The 16,271-nt window shown below is 38.9% G+C and overlaps 1 protein-coding gene across 1 annotated transcript; it reads right to left on the bottom strand.

The window, feature by feature from the left end:
- Positions 1-12,258: 12,258 nt before the first annotated feature.
- LOC132785397 (proteasome subunit alpha type-7-1-like) lies at positions 12,259-13,211 on the bottom strand. Its single transcript, XM_060791483.1, has one exon. It carries the CDS (start codon positions 13,102-13,104, stop codon positions 12,355-12,357), a length of 750 nt encoding a protein of 249 aa, XP_060647466.1. The 5' UTR covers positions 13,105-13,211; the 3' UTR covers positions 12,259-12,354.
- Between the last annotated feature and the right edge of the window lie 3,060 nt (positions 13,212-16,271).

Raw genomic sequence — 16,271 nt, 5'->3', positions numbered from 1 at the left:
AGATGCCAGCGCCGCGTTGCAGCAAGCCAAAGGCCAGCGACAGCAACATCAAAAACAAAAACAATGGTGGCAGCAGCAGCAGCAGCAGCAGCAGCTGTTGTTGTTGTTGTTGCTACTGCCACAAAACATAATCTCTGGCGATATCTCAGCAGCCAGAGCAGCGGCATTCGTGTGGCTTCCTCTACGAATCCCAACAGCAATTGCGATTGCAACAGCAACAGCTGCTCCTCCTCAGCCCCTTTGCTAACTGTCTAAGTAGCTTCAGCCGCTGCCAGTTTTCCCTCCTCCAGTTGTTGTTGTTGTTGTTGTTGTTGTGGAAGCGCCGGCGGGCCAATGCTTTGGTTTGCTTTTTTGCTCAACGTTTGCCGTTGCCGTTGCTGTTGCAGTTGCAACAGTTGCTGCCCGGTTGCCCGGTGTCCGTAACTAATAAAAATTTCAATTTGTACGCTAAACGGTTATTGACGTATTACCGCTTTGGCCACAGCCAGCTAGCCAAGCTGAGATGGCCAAGAGCCAAACAACAACAGCAGCAGCCGCAGCCGCTGCAGCAGCAGCAACCAACAGACAAGCAACAGCAGCAGCAACAACAACAGAGAAGGCGCATTCGCACAAGGTAGCAGCAACGCCTTTAGTTATTGTTTCTTTTGGTGCATGCAACGCCTTCGTAATGTTTTATTCATGCCACCAACAACAGCAACCACAACCATCAGTTGGGGAGGCTTTCGCCTGACTTTTGCCAAATCTGAAAATTTGAAAGCCAATTTAATATTGTCTGCTCATTTAAGTTATGGCCCATCGTACACACAACTACGACGCCCTTGACACTGTTTGTGCCGCACCTGCAACTTGCCCGAGTGCCTGCTGTGGCAAGTTTTGTGTCACATTAAGTATACGCCACCAGTTTGTGTTTCGCCTAATCATGTCGATTTTGATATCCGGCCGCATCAGATCATCAGTCGCAATAGGCCAAATTATTGTCTATCTTTATGGTAATTATTTCCATGCTACGAGTAACTGGCTTAATTACATAACCATCGCGAAGAGAGACAAGGCGAGGTGAGGCGAGACGAGTCTATTCCCTCCTTTCCTGCCGCGCCATACGAATTAAAGACAATTTGCTTTAGACAATACCTGAAGTACGCCTTAATGTCAAATCCAATTGTCGAGAGCCGTAGCGAAAAAAAAATACAACAACAAAGTAAACAAAGTAAAGACTAGCTAAATTTAGATGTTGCCGACGACGCCGACGACGACGACGATGAGGCAAACAGATTATGCTCAACTCGTTCGTAATCAGCGTGAAACTCGGAACTCTTCACGATTTTTGTTTTTTTCTTTTTTTTGGGGGGGTAATGACAATCGCAATGAAGATTCATTGATGGAAAAACGACTACGTGTCTGGGTATAAATAAGTATGAGTATGAGAGTCACCAGTTTGCTCATTTACTTTTCAAGCAGGCAATGCTGAAAAACATTACTTAAGAAATATGTGTTTTTCAATGTGGCGACAATTTGATACCCTAACAAATGGTTTCTATAGAACAGGACGATATTCGAATATTATTTTTAATTTTACTTTTTTGTAAACTTTTTTCCTTAGAAACGTTTCAGTTTTGTTTTATTTAATTTTCCATTTATATACATACGTAGGTTTAATTTGACCAATTCATTACTTTTTCAACACGGTTTTGAGGGAAATTTTAGAAAAGCAAAAGGATTACAAATATATTTCTTATTTACATTCAATACAATTACAGTCTTTTATAATTGTTGAACATTTAATTGCAATCAAATAACATAAAAGTTTTTTTTTTTGTATATTAATTCGGTATATTTCAATAATATGCTGTTTATTGAAAATATGTGTAACAGTCGTGCATTCTCGACTGTAGCTTTCTTACTTATTTTCTATTTATTACATCATATATTTTTATTTTTTTATACTTGATTTTCGAACTAATGCAAATTTGGGGTAATAGAACTCACTTTATTGCCACATACAAAAGTGTATTACATAATCGACTTCATGACTTCAACAGAACTCCTTCATCAAAACCTTAAAAAAGTTACTTACAGTATTAAAACACATTTTAGGCTTGGAATGCGTGAGTGCAGGAAGCAATAACTAAAATACCGTTAAGCCAAAAAATAAAAACAAAAAAAAAGTGATGCCATAAATGGGAATTGCATATGAAAACCCGGAAAGAGCTTGATTAACGACATTTGACCATAAGTACTGAGGCAAAAGTATTGTCGCCAGTTCGTCAAAACAAAGAATCCTGATTGCCTCCCACAGACAATTGCCAATTAAGGCGATTCGCGATCGTTGAAAACACATTTATTTTCCATTTAATTAACTTCCTTGAACGCTTAACATGTTTTTACATAATTATTGCAGCAGCAGCAACAACAACAACAGCCAACGATGGCAAATTAAATTAAACAATGACAACAACAACTGCAAGTTATGTAGGTCACACAACAGACAGACCAAAAAGCAAGGGAACCAGCTAAAGCAGCAGCAGCAACAACAACAACAACAACAACGAAGCCGATCAACTGACAGAGAGACGGAGACGGGCCTTGCGACTCGACATAAAAGGCTAAACACATCCAACTGTACAATCGCATAAAGATCACGATTAAATGAGTGCGCAATTGGATCAAATTTGCGCCAAGAGTGAAGTCAAAAACTAAACGAACCAACAACAATAACAGCAACAGCAACAAGCTGTGGAGGGACCCAAAGCTGAAGCTCTTTTTCAAATGGCTCATAAAACTGCAGGCTTGTTGCTTTGGCTCTGTTGTTGCTGTTGCTGTTGCAGTGTTGCATGGCAGTAAAATTGAATGCGTGTGGGTTGCAATGTGACACATACTGTCATTATTACCAGGCAACAACCTCTAGCGGCATATGCCTGCCTGCCTGCCTGCCTCGATATCTGCTCTGCCTCCTATGCCTGGTTGTCCAGGCTCATATTACCGAAGCTCAACGAGAGTTGGCGGCTCGTTACAGGAAAAGCTCTTTTTTGATACCCGTTACCCATAGAGTAGAGCGGCGTCAACAGCCATCGATATATAGCCATGCCCGTCAATCCGTGAGAACCCGTAGATCTCAGAGATTATAAGAGAAAAAGCTTTCTTGAATTCCTGATGCGATCAGATAAAAATATTCGAAGTTGTTATAAGTTAATCCCTTTGGTATATTTTGAATGTAGTAGTTTATCTACTTATCAAATATGCACTTAAGTATATTTTAGTATTTTTTGGTATATTTATTTAATATATTTTAATACAATACTGTTTTGTTTTAATTGGTAACGAGTATCTCAAAGTCGAGCATTCTCGACTATAGCTTTTTTTACTTGTTTGTCGCTGCTTTTGCTTTTCTTTTTGGCCATAGAAGCCGAGAGTCGTTGCCATAGAAATTTATGCATTATGCAATATGGCGACATTGCCATTTATTTATATTATTTAATGAAAAAATAGCCAAAACAAATGTTGACAATGGCTGAGGATGGTGTCCAGCCTCAGCTTGTTATTAATGGCACCTGAAACTGACACAGCCAATCAGTAAAATTGCCAAGTTGGCTGTTATTAAATTTTAAACATATATTATTTAAGGGAAGAGGTGCCATGGCCAGACTCGCAGAAGCCAACTTCAACTGTGAAACAGCTTTTTACTTAAAAGTTATTAACTTGCCGAACATATCATAAAGAAAGAGCGGTCATCTTGGCCTGTTAATAAAATGCATTATTAACAGTTTTTAGCGTAAAAGTTAATAGAAAACTAGTAATTTTTTGTCTATGTTGAAATAAATGAATATGTTGTTATTTTAAAAAAAGTATTTAAAAATTTTAAAAATGGTTTCAATTCGTTGACTGTAATATTGTTACTATTACATAATTGAATATTAATGAATTCATTACAAATAATAATAACTAATTTTCAATCATAATTGAGAGTCGTAAGAATAATACTTAGTTTCATCTAAAAACTGATTTTTAAAAGTTTACGTGAAAATAACAACACTAAAATGTCGCAAAAACGATCCCGGTTAACAAATTTTCTCAAGTGAAGTACGTCAACTTTGATGTTGTAACAAGCATTCAAGATATTTTAGAAGAAGCGGCCGAATTTTATATGTAAGTCATTTCTTTTCCTTTATTTAACAACACTCGAGTTGTGACTTTTTGCTTAATTTTTTTTGAGCTGTTCAGTTTTTACCAAAAGCACATAAATATTAGTTTAAAAATATACAAATATAAAGTTGGAATTAATTCGATGTATTTATTCCCTTTTTTTGTTGAGTTACTCGTACACCCACTAAGACAATAGACTAACATAATAGTAACTATTTTTGGAACCAACTTTTTCATTGTAGAAATTCCAATTGCAAAATAGCATCCGAATCTATCTGAAAATTAAGTATCGCCATTTGCAAAGCACTTTCAAATCCTGTTGAACTCAGCAACAATAAAACTAATTGTGTGGCCCGATTTCTGGGACGCAGACACAACGAGAACGCGACGACGACGACGACGATGACAATGACGATGAAGAGCCAAGTGCCAAGTGCTAGGAGATCTATGGTGTTAATTGAAAGGCATGCCAGGCTAGTCGCCATGCAGCTGGCCAACAGTTTGCTTCTTCTAGTGAAAGCCAAGGAAGCAACAGCAGCAGCAGCAACAACAACAGAAACGAGTGAACAACGTGCAACGTGCAACATTGCCACTGATTAGCCAGTAGCTGAAGCTGGCCATTTGGCTCGCACCTTGGCAAATGGCAATAAATTTTGCACTTGAAATAAAAAGTAATGTTGGAAATTGTAACATAAAGCAACTGTCACACATAAAAAAATCAAACGAGTGCAGAGACCAGGTTGCAACTGCAACTGCAACTCCGTTTGCCAAGTCCAAGTGCGGCAAGGAATTTTCAGTTGCAATTGCAGCCGTTGACTGACTTGCAACTGTCACTTTTTGGCCAAGTTGCATGTCCACGCCAATTGCTACCATTTTCATTTCGTTTGCCGCGAAACGTTGACAATTTTATTTTGGTTTTTCTCTAAGATTTCGTGTGTGTATGTGTGTGTGAGTGTGTGTGTAACATTCACCCAAAACGGGCGTCGACGACTGCGTGGGCTGCGCTTAGTGAAAATTTGCAAAAATATTTGGTCAAAATGTAAAAGTTATTGGCAACAGCAGCCAGAGACCGAAGACCGGAGTGGCAACGGCAACGGGAACGGCAGCAGTGGCATCGTCGTCTTCGTCGTCGTCGTCGTCGCAGTCGTCTGGCAAATGTTAATTTACGATTTCAATTTGGCGGACGCTGCAACGGCTGCAGCATAATTTATGCGCCTTAATTGAACCGGCTCATGGTCTGGACAATGCGCAGCAGTCAGAGTCAGAGTCAGAGTTAGAGTTAGAGCTACAGTTAGAGAAGCGGGTGGCATGGCGGTTGCTTGCAACAACTTGAACTTCAAAGAGCGCACTAAGTTATGACATGAAAGTCGGTTAGTCACGTCTGCAACATAGTCGACGTCGACGTCGTCGTCGTCGTCGTCGTCGTCGTCGTCGTCATGATGCATTTGACACACATTCGAATCGAGTTGCAGCTTCGATGGATTGCCGTTTTGCCCAAGCTTGTGTGAGCTTGTTCCAGCGCTCAAGGTCAGCTCGAGTGCCGTGACGCGCAGCTTTTGTCAGTGAGCGAAGCGCAGCGCAGCACAAAAACTCGATATGATTTTAAGCTAAGCTTGTGGCTAATTCAAGGGCAACACAGCTGCGGGAGTTACGAGTATATATTGTCTGGCTGCCGTTCGTTTGCAGCAATTTATTTCAATTAGAAACTCGTGTGCGGCCAGAGCCGAACAAAAGGGGGGCAGCAACAAGAGATATAAATGAGTTTGTAATTGAAATAATGCCTCATTAAAAGGCTGTTAAACTTAAGCTATAGCTGCATTCATTCGCATATGTTAAGCAGTTAACGAACCGTATGCAGATGTCGATATAAGGAAGTTATTTTTGGTTTTTTCGTTGGGCTGACCCAACAACCTTCAAACAACTTTCGTCTGGCAATTCGAATCCCAAAAGGCAACACCTTTCATGCACCTTTCGCTGCATAGTTGCAAGTTAGTCAGGCATATCAGGCTGCAACAGCAGGCTGTGGTGAGTGCTTTCTAAAGTGCATTACGGCAAAATGCAATGCGAATCTCAGCTAATAAGCCGCGCCACACAAATCTTGACCATAATAATGCAAATTGAGCAACTGTTGCAACTTGTTGCAACCGATCATGATTGTAATGATAATGATAATGATGATGCAATGCGAGACCCAAATCAACTGTGCAAAATAACAGCAATTGCCTAAGTGTAACTGTGTGTATTTGTGAATAACAAAAACGAATGGAGAGTGGAGAAAATCATAAGTAAATACTGTTGCAACCTAACTGCGACTCCGACTGTGGCAGGCGGGGTAATGGCCCTCTATTATTGTTAACTCGATTTGGACAAACACAGAGCGTCAAATTATTGTTATTATTTCCGCCTCGCCAACAAATTGGCAGCCAAAATACAAAATAGAAAGACTAGAAATTGGGCGCATAAAATTGGCATGCCACAAAGTCTGCTGTTGCTGTTGCTGTGGCAACATATGTCTATGTGTTTAATGGATAAATGGCAAAAAAAATCATTTTTTGCGGCTCGTTTCGTAGCTGATACAAATCAATCATTATGCTTTTTGAGGCACAGCATAATTTGTACCCTTTTGCTTGTTTTCACTTCCTATTAAATTATATTTGGCATTTAACGTTGCCAAAGTGGGCGCTCCACCGCCTCCACCTCCACCTCAACCATCACCGCAACAACAACCGCAACTGGGACCACAACAAATTGACATCAATTACACGACAAGCGACTCCTGGTTGAGCCGAGGGCTTTTGTCTGCCAGTACCAGCCTCTAGGAGTCCAAGTGGGCGCGGCGACTTTGACGGCTTTTTGGGTTGCATTTGACGCGCGTCCAAAAAAAAAACGTTGCCAACTTCACAAAACAGTTCACAAAGTGCCAGGCTCTCAACGTGATTGAGTAATTTCGATTGTCTTGTGGCAGAAGTTTATCAAGCCAAATAATATTAACGACATGCCCCGACATCGTTGCTGCTGCTGCTGTGCAACAACTGCAACCAAAGTCTCTTTACAAAGCAAAAGGCCAAAAGAAAGGCAAATAATGCGACTGCCGCACGTCATTTTTGGGTGGGTCGGTGTTCACTTCTCTCTGTTTTCCTTCATCTTTCTACTTCTTTCATTTTGATTTTGGGTGTCGCAACGTTTTTAATTATGCTCCTGCCAGCTACCAAAAAGCTATTGAACTGCAAGTCAGCCTGGCAACTTTACACAATCACAAAAATAAATTGCTTTCAGCCTGATTGCATGCTGCTGTTGCTGTTGCTGCCCGGCTGCCTCATCGAAGGGAGTTCAAATTGTTAATGCATATTAATCATGCGGCAAGTCGCATGTGTTGCATTCTGAGCGCATGTGTGTTGCATTTGCAACACACGTCTCTCTCTCGAGAGATACTCTAGATTAACTCGCAACTTTATTACTGACTGCATCCGCTGTGGCTTTACATTAATCTCATTTTCAACGAGAAAGTGCAGTTAACGGATCGAGCATTCAACTTTATATGATTCTTCTTCGGTGTTTTTTTTTTTTTTTTGTTATCGAATAACTCATCAATTGCTCGCATTGACATAAATTTATCATCGTGCTTGTAATTCAATACGTGTCAATTATCGTTCCTAAATCAAAAATGCTCAACGGCAGCATATACCCTGTAGAAGGCGTTTAAAAGAGGGAGTATTATAATTCTTCGAACGTAAGCTTGGGCAAAGTTGCTTATTATTTAGCAGTTAAACTTTTTACTTTGTAAAACACTTAAATTAAGTTATCGGGCTCATTAGTTTACACTTAAAATTAGTCATTATTACGCACTACTAAAAACTTAAATAAATTAATCATTGCATACTATACAACACTTAAAATAAAGAAGTATCCAAAATAAAATATAAGGAAATCGATAATAAAGCTCGAGCGGCGCTAGAATAAGCATTGTAAAATAGAATAAGCTTATTAAATTGGTAAAATTCAAACCTAATCAAAGAAAATAAACATAATATCACCCTTCTTCACTTTTAATATTTATTCTACATAAGAAAATATGGTTTCATGTTTAAATATCTTTATAATAATGATTATTCAGGTACTTAAACTATTTTCTATTTACTTTTTAAAAAGTTTATAATTTTCTTTATTTATTCTGAAAATTTCTTAATTATTTTTTAACTATATTTATAAATTGATAATCTCTGTGATCATAACATTTAGCTATCTCCAAAACTTCGTGATAATTAGATAATATGTAAAAGTGGAGGCAAAGTTAAAAAGAAACTTACCATGATATCTTCCAACTGCATGCCTTCACTTTGTTCAAAACTCTTAGCATTATATCAATAAACTATCTCAATAAGTTGTACAGCGTGTGACGCAGTCGAGCATCCCTAACTGCCGCATTCTTTTCTCATACATTTTAAAGCGTTGCCCTTTTGCGGCTTATGCAATTTACTGGGTCAACTTTGGGGCAGCACCTGGAAGTAAACACGACGTGCTGTGCACATTTTCAACAGCGCTGTACGATCTGATGATGGCGCATATCAAATTTCACACTGATCGAGCGTCGTCTATATACCACATACCTTTTAAAGCCTTTTAAAGACCATTATCAATGCCCCCAAAAGCTCGAAGTACAAATTAATGAGGCAAGCCGTGAGTGCGCCTTCCTTTTTTCTGTTTTTTTTTTGTTCGGTTTTTTTTCGATCAACCAGCAGATTGAATGATACAAAACAGTTAATAACATTAACAAGAGTACGAAGTAGTTGGTTGCAGCTGTACAAGGTCAGGCTGCGTAAAATTATTAATTAAATCATTAACGTAATAAATTATTTATTAAGCGATCCATTGAGATATGGCCACACAGTCGGAGTCGCAGTCGTAGTCGGAGTCGCAACATCACGCATGAGTCATTACATGGCAACAAATAGCTGGCAATGTGCGAAAATGCTGCAATTAGCATGTTGCAGCGGTGCAACAGCAACAGTAATAGCAACAGCAGCTGCTGTCAGCGCAAAGTTGCAAGGTAGCTGTGAAAACACTTTCCCAATCATCACAAAAGCCATTCAAACGCTTTTCAACTGCACGCGCGCTGTGGCGGCGAATGTATCTGCCAGATACATATTGTGTTGATATATTAATGATGATTTCTCGTTTTTGGTTCGTGTCTATTGAATTGCATGATTCAACATCACACACACAATGTGTGCGGCTCTCTCAACTTAACTCAACTCAACTCAACACAACTCAATGGTAGCTGCGTATCTGTTTACACCATTTGCAGTTTGTATCTGTATCTATAACTGCAGCTATCGCATCTCGTGCTGCTGCTTTTTGGGGCGTCAATTTGGTAATCCAATTAACGCGCCTGCATCACAATTTTCATTCAAAATCAACAAGAAATTTGTATTTAATGCCAAAGGCACATAAACATCACAAAGAATATTCAAATACTCTTACTTATCACGAGCAAGCGCGAAAATTTGCAGAAAACGCAGTTGTGCAATCGAAAAGATGAAGAGAAATGAAAGTGATCTCTTTTTGATCTCTGATATATGCCCGTTGGAATGATCTAATAATATTTGGCAGCTACCTGCGAAGGTCACTCGAAAATAGATGTGGCGTATATTTAAACAAATAAATAGATGCCCCAAATTGCCAATTTGATTTGGCAATAGCAGAAATATCTTTCACTCTGCTCTATATTAACACATAATATTGAATGGCTATATTTATAGTATAGTCAAAAGGCAGACAACGTCTCTGAGTGAGTCACCTTTTGACGTCGCCGTCATTTGCCATCGTTGAGTGATTTGTTGTTTGAAGATTTATTCATGGCGAAAAGCGAAAAGCTTGAGTATTGCCGAGGCATTAGCTGCGCGAGACATTTGACACTAAATGCAATTTAAAGGCAATAAAACAAAGCGCAAAATCCATTTAAATAAATGCTCATTATGCATGCGGCGTCATATCTCGAGAACGGCTCAAGAATTGCTTAAAAACAAAAAAAAATGAAAAACTACTAAAATTTGCATACAAGGGGCCAAGTAAGATGGAGACTGACATGAGATGCAAAAGGGAGTGCCATGTCTGCAAAGGTTTATTTTTTATTTTATTTCTGTTTTTTTTTGTGTGAGTTCTTGGAGGCCTCGAGGTGACAACGACGCCTGACACACTGACTGACTGACTGACGGACAGACGAAGCTGGAGAGTTGAGGTAGCGAGGGCAGCGCTTAATTGATTAATTGCAAAACAACAGCACAACACGATTTGCATTTGGATTTTCAGATTTTGTTTTTTATTTGTTCGTATTTGGGAATTTCGCAGTGATTTTAGAATGCAATTGGAACTGTCAATTTGCATTTAATTCGGCGAAAATAAATTGCCGACTGACTCACGACTTGGCTGCGGGGATTTGCGGACTGCCTGGCAATGCCAATTTTGGATTTAAATGCTTCCACAAGGCTGCAAGATTACTGCCAGATACCAGATACGACGACGAGAACGAGTATTCACGTAAAGCAATTTGATTTTCAGTTGCAATAATTCAATTTGTTATTGTTGATGCGTATTGATTTGCATTATTGACAGGCTATTAATAATATATGTATGTATGCGCAGTCTTTAAAGCCGATTGACCTTTCACTCGCTTGCATTGACCTTGGCAACAAGTCGGATAATGCAACCGATTACAAGCGTGGCAACAAACAAAAAGCTTGCATTGTTTAGCAACCAACTGGTCAACAAAGTGTCGACAAAATGAAGCAGATAGACTGCGGTTTTTAATCAAATCAAATGCACACAACACACTACAACATAGTACAATCGACAAGCCGAGAGTGGTAATGTAATAGCCACAGCAACAGCATCAGCAACAACAACAGCAACAATAACAATAAACAACCGAATGGGAAAGTGTTAAAAATCTGATTATCATGCGGTGGCGCTGTTTTTCACATGCATGCACATTTTTCTTCCCTCTGGTTTTGCATGCCAAGTCGACATCGTCGTTGTTGCTGTTGTTGTTGTCGCAGGTAAATGAACTTATAATTGGCCATAGACTACACTCCTCTTGTTGCCACTGCCACAACGCAGCACAGCAGTCGACATGCATGCAACAACAACGAAAGCAACTACAATAAAATTGCTTGATGTACATACTTACGGCAATTGTTGCATACAAGTCATTTTAACACTTTTTGATTTCGATTGGGTTCACTTTTTATGGTCTATCGATTATCACGCAATTTGGCAATAGCTATAAAGCTAATGAGATCGTATAGCATCTGCAAATTTGCATGACGATGTCGTAAAATGGTTTGCCGAATTTCATGGTTTCCCCAAAAATTGATGTTTTATATTCCATTCTCTATAGTGGAATTAATTGCCTTAGGATAAATTAAAGACATTAATTGTAAATCCTGCTGTTAGTATTCGCTATTAAAAAACGAGTAAGAAAGCTACAGTCAAGTATGCTCGACTGTGAGATACCCGCTAAACTTTTTAAATTAAAGCAAAACAGTACGGTATTATTGATACATTATACCAAACTAATGGAAAAAATCACGACTGTATGTTCAAAATTACGCTTGTCATTGGATTTCCCTCAAATTATATCTCCATCCAGACTCTCTCAGATCTAAGTATTCATATGGAAAGACGGACGATAAGGCTATAATATATAATACTCTTCTATACGAGAAGTCAGAAACTGAAATATAATACGTTTGAAATTTAACTAAATTCAATAAACAAATTAAGAATAACCTGCTGACCGTTGAGAGTCTTTGACAAAATGTTTCAACTCTTTTCTCCAAACTGCTTAATAAAATACCTAGAGATTCAAATAGGTTTCTATGTTATAAACTATCTTTAAGATAAAATTAAGATTGCAGAGTAGTTTACATTGATTTTGATATAATTTCTTCTTAATCAAAAATCTAGTATGCAGCAACTAGAATTCTCTATAATTGGATTATTGGGACAAGTATAAAAAACGAAGTTCTATCCTTCTAATTAAAAAAAAAAAGAAGTGTAGGCTTTCCATTGTTTCAAATAAAATCTGAAAATATTTGATGTTTGTTTTAGTGTTTTTTTGACAATAGTCAAATATGCAAAGAGGTTTTCTATTTGGAATGGATAAATCAGTTCTTATCTTTGAGATACAATCAGTTTCGCAAATCACCGTTGATACTACTTTTTCTGTTTTTTCTTCTCTAGTTCCGCTTCCTTCTCCTTCTCTATGATGCTGATGTACTCGTGAATAACACTCTGTTCGAGTAGTTGCTGAGGTTTGTCCTTCTCCATGATAACGACATCCAAAGTATTCTGACTCAACTGGGCCACCTCGAGCAGGCCTTTAATAGCCATCTTCGCGGCATCACTAGCAGTTTTTATCTCCTCCTCGCGATAGTGCTTCTCGAAGAATTCTCGCACAATATTATCCGATCGTCCCGTTGCGAGGGCCTTGTACTCGTAATAAGCGCCAGATGGTTGAGTTTTGAATAGATGCGGCGAGCCATCAGAATCGAATCCTCCAATGAGACACGAAATGCCAAACGGACGACGTCCATTACTCTGCGTATAACGTTGCTTGATGCATGCCAGATATCTGGTTATGTACTCCACGCTAACAGGATCCTCCACATTGAGACGATGACTCTGACACTCGATCTGAGCGCGATTAATCAGAATGCGTGCATCGGCAGTTAGGCCAGCAAATGCCAATGCCACATGATGGTCGAGAGCGCAAACTTTGCGCACCGTACGATCCTCCTGCAACCTGGCTCCGGACTTCTTTTCCACGCCAAGGACAATACAGTTGGCACCACGAACGCCAACAGCTGAAAGACCTCTTCTGACCGCCTCCTGTGCATATTCGACTTGCAGCAACTGACCGTCGGGTGAGAAAGTGGTTATAGCACGATCGTAATGAGAAGACATCTTTACGTATTTTCAATTGTGACAGTCAAAAGAGAAAATATTTTAGTACAGTTCTCTTTACTAATTTTACTTAATGCAGTGCTGCTTTGTGTTAATCGAAATCGAAAAGCTCATCGATTCTAAGTGCAAAGCAATGCTGGCGAATGGTGAAGGCTATGGCTGAACGATAAAAGAAACTTTTTTTTACAAAAATATGTCATCGCTAATAAGGAGAATTTCTCCAATCAAATAAATCATTCAATTAAGGCATCAAGCGAACCGGAGGCTTGTGCAAACTGAAACAAAAAGCAGCGGTTTATTTATTTTGCATTTTTGTACCGAAATTGAAAGTTCGTCGATATTAACTGCACGCATATCTGACTAAAGTTTAATGCTATTTAACTTTATGTGAAAAGATAAGCGAATCTGACCAGAATATATTATCGCTAATAAGCAGAATTTCTCTAATCAATTAAATCATTCAATTGAGGCATCCATCGGAGAATTGTGCAACATTGTGTACCAGACTGCAACAAAGATCAGCGTTTTTTTTATAATGTTGTCGCATCATTTACATAGAGAGTTCTTTCATATTTTGCTAAACTCAGTGCTACATTTTTGTATCGAAATTGAAAAGCTGACAAAAGTTTAACGCTATTTAACTTTCTGTGAAACGATAAACGAATCTGACAAGAATATATCATCACTAATAAGAAGAATTTTGTAAATCAAATAAATCATTCAATTGAGGCATCAAGCGAAACGGAGGCTTGTGCAACATTGTGTGGCAGGCTACAGCAGCAGCAGTTTAATTAAAATGTCGCTGCATGTGGCAGCCAATTTTTCAGCACATTTCAATATTTATCGCAGCTGCCAGGGCAAAGCAAATAAAATGATAAATATGCGCCGATATATATTTTGTGCTGTCCATTGTTGTCGATAACACATACAAAAAGCCGAGTAGCCAAGTTTGCAACTGCCACTGCCACAGACCCATTGCAGCCGCTAAGCAAATGATAATAAACTTTCACGCCCATTAATTGGCTTTGCGTGTTTTTTTTCGTTTTTTTTCTTGTTGTTGTTGCTTTCTGTAACTCGCAAATGGACTGTGGACGTCGACAATGACGTCGAAGTTGGCGCTGCGCTTGGGCAGCTTTGCTGTTGTTGTTTTTCGTTTTTATTGCATGTAATTCGTCAGCATGCTATGGGTAGTAATATTATGGCGGCAGCCATGAAGCCCGCAAAATGCAATGCCATGGCACAGAAAACAGCACAAAAAAAGGTCATAAAACAACGGCAAACAAAAGTAAAAACACTTTCACTGCAACCTTGAGATAACTCCCAGTGGCAAGTTGGCAGCAGTTGGACGCATCGTCTGTCAATGGGTCACTTGCACGTACATCAACCTCAGCATCAGCATCACCATCTGACTGATGTGGCCAATTAACCACATTTGTTTCTGCCTCGTTACATAGTGATTTCATTTCAAGTTCGATTACGCAAAAGTTCTCTTTTGGTCAGGACGAAAAGACAAAAGACTTAGGCAACAAACTCGTTTCGTTTCGTATACATCATGCTGCATCTGCATGCTGTGCCACATGCTGTATGCTGCGTGCTGTATGCTGCGTGCTGTATGCTGCATGCGTTTGCATGCTGCCTATTGAAACGAACTAAATTAACAAAATCATATATCACCGGATACTTCGGCGACCTCCCAGCGCGTTGACTCCCCTCGAGTGGTCGCTTGTTGGCTGCCCTGATTTATGTCTTGCCACAAATGAAATGAATTGTGTAACCCTTTTTTTGCCAGGCCAGACCAAGTAAGTAGGTATGCAGCAAGTTAACGCGAATTTCTTGTTTTTGATCGTGGGCAGCATCAGCAGCATCTCATGATGATGATCAGCAACAGGAAGGCAGCCTGCTGCATCTCAGCATCAAGGAGTTGCTGCTTCTGCTGCTGCTTATCGCTGCTGAATGGCGGCTCATCTCGAGCACGTTGCGGCCATAAAGCAAATCAAATTGCAACAATTGTTGGTAATATGTTAATAAATTTCATCTGCTTCCCTTTTTTTGGGAGTCCTCATCATCATCTTCACTTTCATTAAGCAGAGTGAGCGATTCTGAATGTGGTTCGTTTACGCCGAATTTATTATAAACTTGCAATGAGATAACAATCGCAGTCAGACCTACGCAATATCAACTTGTATTACGCTGATTATTATTCCCCTTATTTGGTTAACTTTCAAAAAAACAACTGCCAGACTGACAGAAAGATCGTATCGATCAAAGGGGAGAAGCTGCTTGCTTTTTGCGTCGTTCAAGTCTATTGACAATGGGAAATTTTTGAATTCCAGAAAACTATTTAATGCCATAATTAAAACCATGACTAATCAGATTCCCAAGGCTTTGTGTTGTTATTGAATTGACATAAATATTTAGTAGATGAATGCTAAAAGCTGGGCGGGTACTCAAAAGGGGAGAGTTCAATCTTCAGCTCTATGCGCAATTCCATTTAATTGAAAGCAATTTTAACTTGTATCTAACATGAGTGGAATAATGTTGAATTAAGTGATTAAAACAATGACTAAGGTTTCTTTGAATTGACATAAATATTTAGTAGTCATATGTTAAAGGTAGGCAAAGGGCAGAAATTCTACTTAATAGCGCATGAAATAATGTTGAATTTAATGATTAAAACAATGACTAAGTATCTTTTAAATTGACATAAATCTTTGTTATGCTAAACTTCAAAGTTTTTTTAAGGGCACAGGTCAATCTCCCTTCACTACGTAATTAGAAGTAATTTAATGGAATTGTGTTTAATTTGATGACTAAGCAGAATGCAAAATATTTAGCAGCTGCATGCTAAAGACGCACATTGTGCAATATTTAATTGCAAATTGCTTATTTTTTTTGGTTAGAAGCTCATCTCATCATCGTTAAACTATGCGCGTAATTATTTATTGCTGTAAAATCAAATAATAATTATTAAAGCCACAAGCGAATAATGATCGGGCGACCGCATTCGAAATTGAATTGAAACAAAAGGCGGCGACCGCAAAAGTTCTCATGCTTGTCAAATTGACAACGATCAGTCAATGTGTTTGTTGGCCAAGCGCAAGCACAAGCGTAAATCGTAAAGCAAGTTGCAAGTTAACTTATGAGTATTAGCCTGGCAGTTTGGCATT

This window comes from Drosophila nasuta, chromosome 2R (assembly GCF_023558535.2).
Source record: "Drosophila nasuta strain 15112-1781.00 chromosome 2R, ASM2355853v1, whole genome shotgun sequence".
Taxonomy (NCBI): domain Eukaryota; kingdom Metazoa; phylum Arthropoda; class Insecta; order Diptera; family Drosophilidae; genus Drosophila; species Drosophila nasuta.
The sequence above is the reverse complement of the archived record's forward strand: the minus strand, read 5'-3'. Positions and strand labels throughout refer to the sequence as shown.

Coding starts and splice junctions, on each gene's coding strand:
- LOC132785397 (XM_060791483.1), bottom strand. CDS start 13,104: ATGTCTTCTCATTACGATCGTGCTATAACCACTTTCTCACCCGACGGT.